Source organism: Sitophilus oryzae, unplaced genomic scaffold (genome assembly GCF_002938485.1).
Source record: "Sitophilus oryzae breed Bouriz unplaced genomic scaffold, Soryzae_2.0 scaffold_1000_pilon_pilon, whole genome shotgun sequence".
Taxonomy (NCBI): domain Eukaryota; kingdom Metazoa; phylum Arthropoda; class Insecta; order Coleoptera; family Curculionidae; genus Sitophilus; species Sitophilus oryzae.
The window spans coordinates 1223579-1229450 of NW_022145617.1; the positions used below are offsets into that span (position 1 = coordinate 1223579).

The 5872-nt window shown below is 30.8% G+C and overlaps 1 protein-coding gene across 1 annotated transcript; it reads right to left on the reverse strand.

The window, feature by feature from the left end:
• Positions 1-590: 590 nt before the first annotated feature.
• LOC115878463 (zinc finger protein 385D-like) lies at positions 591-5285 on the reverse strand. Its single transcript, XM_030895011.1, has 3 exons — positions 4969-5285; positions 3258-3426; positions 591-1076 (listed from the first exon to the last, which is right to left on the reverse strand). The coding sequence occupies exons 1-3, from the start codon at positions 5218-5220 to the stop codon at positions 931-933; spliced, it is 567 nt and encodes a 188-aa protein (XP_030750871.1). The 5' UTR covers positions 5221-5285; the 3' UTR covers positions 591-930.
• Positions 5286-5872: the final 587 nt, after the last annotated feature.

Consider the following 5872-nt stretch of genomic DNA (forward strand, 5'->3'; position numbering starts at 1 on the left):
TGTATATTTTTAATTCACTGAAAATAATTTAAAATTACCTCTCCAAAAATATAGCACACTTGATATTTTCTTTGAATCCCCGTCGAAATACAGAATTTTCAAAAGTTTGCCAGTTTACATAGTAGGTTCTGGATCTCTTATTGATGATCTGCTCCTAATGGAACTCCAAAAGATATTTTTCCAGCAAGACGTAGCACCGCCTCAGAACGCTGAAATTATCAGCAATTTTTTCAGCCAATTTCGAGAATAATTGGATAACTAACCAAGGCGCCAGCCGCTGGCTGTCCAGGCCGCCGGATTTAGCGCCTATTGGGGTTCTTATCTTTGGGGTTCTTGTTTTTATATTGCCTGTATACGTTAGACAAGTATTAGACATTTATTACTCTGTATATTTACGTACAGATAAAACAATTGTAAGTGAATAAATAGTAGTTTATTTAGCGATAATTATAAATAATAAACTTCTTATAATTTTGACAAATAACAAAGAAAATAATAAAATTACAGAAAGACTTACATTAAAAACAGACCAAAATAGTATGAAGGTTTAACCTTATCCTAAACATCTACATTTCAGTGTTTTTTTTTACACTAACAAAATTATATAGCTAAAATATTTTGCGATTTTAAAATATTTTGGCATAATCTGAAAAACAAATATTTCAATAAATATTATAGTAGGCATTACCGGATGAAGCTCGTAGGTTCGAGTCTTTGTCACCATTTGTCACCAAAATTTTTCTAAACTTAACTAACAAAATTACAAAAAAACAATTATTGTCTTATACAAAAAAAACAGATTTACCTTAAATAAGACATAACATATAAAACTATTTACTAACTAAAAACAAAATTGTTCAACTACCATGGTATTTGAACTAAGAAGAACAATAATTTATAAATTAAGAGTTTTTTTAAACTACAGGGTGTCTAAAATGCACCTTTCACTAAAATGACTACATTCAAGCCGATACAGAAGATACAAAACAACAATATATAGAAACTGGTAGAGTATGAAGATAGACTGGTAAATTCCTTGTATTCTTCTCTGGCTATACGGGATTTGTGTCTTGAACCTGTTAAAAAAATGCTAATTTTATTAAAATATAACATTAGCAGCATCCTGTTTCATCGGAAATGGCTATAACTTTTGATTTTTCAATGACACCCTCGGTATTTTTTTACTTTATTTCGATAGAATATGACTTTCTGAATAGAATGACACATGATACAAAGAATACAAGGTATGATATTGCGCAGGTTGGTTACTACGTCACAGGTGATAAACGCAGGATAAACGGCACCATTGGTCGGCAAGCTCCGCGCGCCAATTTCAAATTGTCAAACAGATGACACAATAAACGCGAAAATAATTTTTCAAATGTCATGCTCGATGATTTGACATAATTTTTGGGGTTATGTCCTGATTCTTCCCTATTTTATGTCTTTTTTTTATTAGTGGCAATTGAACAATATGGATATTTTTCTGTATGGCGTATGACGTCACAGGTGGTATGCGCAAACTTAACGAAATTGGAGCCGCTATCGATCATACCTTGTTTTCTTTGTACCATTAGAATGACATATCCGTAGCTAACGTCATATTCAAGGCCTGACTGTTTTGACAGTTCTACCGAAGTGGTCGAGAATTAGTAGTCCTGAACAAACCAATTGTTTTCATTAGTTTCGCAACAAATCTGTGTTTCTTACGCGTTTCTATGCTAATATAATTATACTAAATAATTTTGAGTGAATAGTGAACTATCTAGATCCGATTCATAACATCGTACCCGCGAAAAAAACCATACTTTCGGTAAAAATTATAGTAACACCGGCGATGCCGGCTGTGTGTCCGGACTAGGAAAAAGTTGGGAAATTTATATAAAAACATAATTAATAGTGTTAGTGTTAGTGCATAGTGTTAAACCAACGTAAGTGACGTGCATTTTTAGGTAAAACAATTGTCGTTTCTTTATTTTTACTTTGTGAAATAAAAAATGCCGCGACATTGTTCTGTGTCTGTGCCTTGTAGCAGCAATTATAATAAGTACTCAGGATCTGTCTACATTCTCTTTCCCAGCAATATTAACTGTAACTAAGTCACGTCCAAAACCTACAGAAGATCTTGTGCCTACAATTTTTCCAAATTAACCCTCTTATATGACTGTGCATGTTCCCATAAAGAGAAAACATCCCGATGAAAGAAAACAAGATTTGGAAATTCAGGATGAAATAAATGTTAAAAATAATTATTATTATTATGAAATGGCAATATATTTTAAAGAAATTAAATGAATTGTACTTTATTTCAGTATTTTATATAAAAAAAATATCTTTATCTTTTTATTTAAAATTTACCGAAATGGTTACTTGAACATCGAACTACAAATTACTTAATGATAATAGTTAATTCTACCTGATATCCACATTTTTTAAATATGTTAGGCAAATTTTTACAATTATTTTTAATTAAACTTTAAAATGTATTCTGCCCTTATCATATACAATACATTTTCTTAACTTGTCGATAAAGTATAGTTTTCAAATTTTTTAATATTTGGAAACTTTATCACTAGGTATATTATTACTAGCTGCTAAATACTCGCTAACGCAATTTTAGGACATGCTTTTTATTATCTGGATTTTATTCTGTTCATCTTATGCTGTTGTTTATTTCATATTAATATTCGTGTTTTAGATCTAAATTTTAATGCTATTCAATTACTTTAACGCGATAAAAGTTAATGTTATTTTTTAATACCTTTGTGTATAATATTTTTCATATTTATATCTGGCAAAACTATCAATAAATACTATTATTTATGCAAAAACTGTATGCAGTACCATATGGCACAATTCAAAAGCCCGACTATTGCGGTGACGTCACAAATCGATGTGTCTGGCCTGTATCTCATGTTGGTTATGACATATCATATGTCAACTTTTGACGTTTTTGTATATGATTTATTTGACATTGTAACATGCCGTTCATAACGACAATTTGACTTGAAATAACAAGTGTGTTATACCAAATTATTCGTAAAAAATGCTTCTTCCAAATATGCTAATGAGTAATGAGCCACCCTTGTTTCATTTGAAAAAATTGAGATAATATGATTAAAAAACGATTTGGGCATTTTTTAACCGGCTAGGTCAAGACACGAAAAACATTAGATGATCAAATCTATTTTTTCACTTTTGAGAAGCACCCGGTATATTATAAAATTGTATATCTACTTGTATTTTTCTATACTCACTTGACATATGTATGTTAAGTTGAATTTCACTGTTGGCTGTCACGTCGCAAAGCTCACAATGGAACGTTTTACCATCCCTTTCGGCTCTGGATTTGTGTCTTCTTCCTTCCAAGTGTCTTTGGAGAATTTTGGCACTGGTTACCCGGATATTGCAAATATCACAGCATAACTACAAACATTAAAATCTATAAATATTCTATTTTGGCAAAATGAAACAAAAAACACAAAACTGATTTAGTTTATGATAAGAAAAAGATGATTATAAATGTTGTGCTTCTTTAACTGTTTATTTTTTTAAATACCTAGTAGTTCTATGTCCTCGGAATATTGGGACCAAAGACTGGGACACACTGTATATTAGAGTTTCTTTTAATATAGTTTTTTTCCAAACGTCACAAAACTATTAATTTTTGCGACATGATTGACAATATAAAAAGGTCATTTTAACGCCTAGGCAAGTACGAAAATATATGATTAAACTGACATAAAGTGTCAAATTCAACGAGCGTAACCATAGTTTCTCGATATATAACTACATATTACATCCAAGATATTATTTTCAAAAATTTTTATATTATTTGGAACGCTTGAAATTGTGGCATTTGAAAAAAAATAGCATGTTCTATTCGGAGTAAAAATGACTTTTTGTGCGTCGCCTGTATGTCGGACTTGCTAACGCTCGTCCGTCAAACGTACAGGGTGTCCCACTAAGAATAGCTCTCGGCTGTATATAAGTGACTATATAATATACATACGTGTAGTAAACCGATAATTTATGAAATTCACTTGAATTAACTAAATTATATATTTTTCTTGCATTTTAGTTTTTATTTATTACTTGTCAAAGATTAGATGTCAAAGAATTTAGATAGGTTAATTTGACTTACCTGCTTCAGTAGCGTATCGGATGTTTGTGTTAATAAATACTTATTATAACTTATCTATTTTTATTAGAATTATATATTTTTATAACAATTTTAATAACTACCAACATTTATTCACAACGTAAAATAAAACAACAAATTATTGAGTCTACCCCACGTCTACCCTGCATCATAGTTTTACATTTTTTAAATAAAATTAGAACGACACTGATAAACCGGAATTTAAGTCGGCCATATTTGAGGCCCATCGCGGTGTACCTAAAATTTTTGATATGCTCCTTCCTTAGTCTTCTTATTCAAAGGTAGGAGTCATATTGACATCAAAATCAAATTTCTTATGTCAAAAAACTCCCAGACACCAATGTTCATCCAAATATTGACGTTACTTCAGAAATTATTTGGAAAAAATCGAATTAAAAATGAAACTTCTACACCCTGTATCTCCGAAACTAAGCATTTTAGGACATACATTTATACGAACTTTTTTACTTATTTTTATCTGCAGAATATGCTGCCGAAGTTTCCGGAATACAGTTCGGACCACCCTGTATATCGTGAAACTTTGGTTACGCTCGTTGAATTTGACACTTTATGTCAGTTTAATAATATATTTTCGTACTTTTGTGCTTAGGCCAAAGGCTTAGGCGTAAAAGTGCTCTACTTTCATGCCTAGGCGTTAAAATTCCTTTTTTATATTGTTAATCAAGTCGCAAAAATTAATACTTTTGTGACGTTTGAAAAAAATATATGCAGTGAATATTTTAAATCAGTTTTTTTATTTGAAATTAACGTAGAGGTATTTTATTATGGATTACACATTTACTTACCGACAGTTCACTGGCAGAATTTCCATTTCCAATAGTACTTATAGTACTGTATTTCCCAGTTTTCAGTAACTCTTCGATATTATCACTTTTGGTCAAATCATGCTGATTTTCCAGTTCATTTTGCTCGGATAATATCACATCCTGCACGCCACTATGTATATCTCCAGACATTATATCGGTCTTTTTATTTGTATAGTAAGAAGATGTTAAATTACTAACATTATTCATGGAAAATGTAGTAGAATTGTACATGTGGACGTGTTGTTTAAACCGACTAGTCTCAGTGAACGGCCAGCGCAAAAAGAAATACCTATTTCAGAGAATCTGGACAAAAAAATTGTGTTTTTTTAATATAATATGTTGTCTGGTAGATGATATAGTACTATATACAGGAATATTTAAATTTTGAATTTATTTTGTTGTAAAATTATAAGTTTATTTTGTGATTTATAGTTATAATCTATTAATGAATAAAATATTCTCAAAAGAATATGAGATTTTTTTAATTTCTGAAATTTACTTTCCTATACCGTGTGCAGGGGTGGATGGGCCACATGGGAAAACGGGAAAATTCCCGGTGGGCCGGTGGAAATATAGGCCGGTGCGGTGGGCCGGTCCCGATCAGAACTCAAAAAAAGATTGATTTAGCAAAAATGAAATGGTTAATCTTCTAACCAAAATTACGTAAGATTCTAGTGACTGCCTAACTAACTAATCAGTTTGCATCAATATAATGGTTAGTTGCTTTTAAACATAAACATCAATTTTTAAAATAACTAGGTATTGTTAGATGTTTTTTCTGAGACACTTATAATTTTAATAAACATCTAATAATTTTGTTTGTTGTTCCATTTGAAATGTTTTTTTTGTTTGCTTTGTGCAAATATTTTCAGGGCTGGTAGAT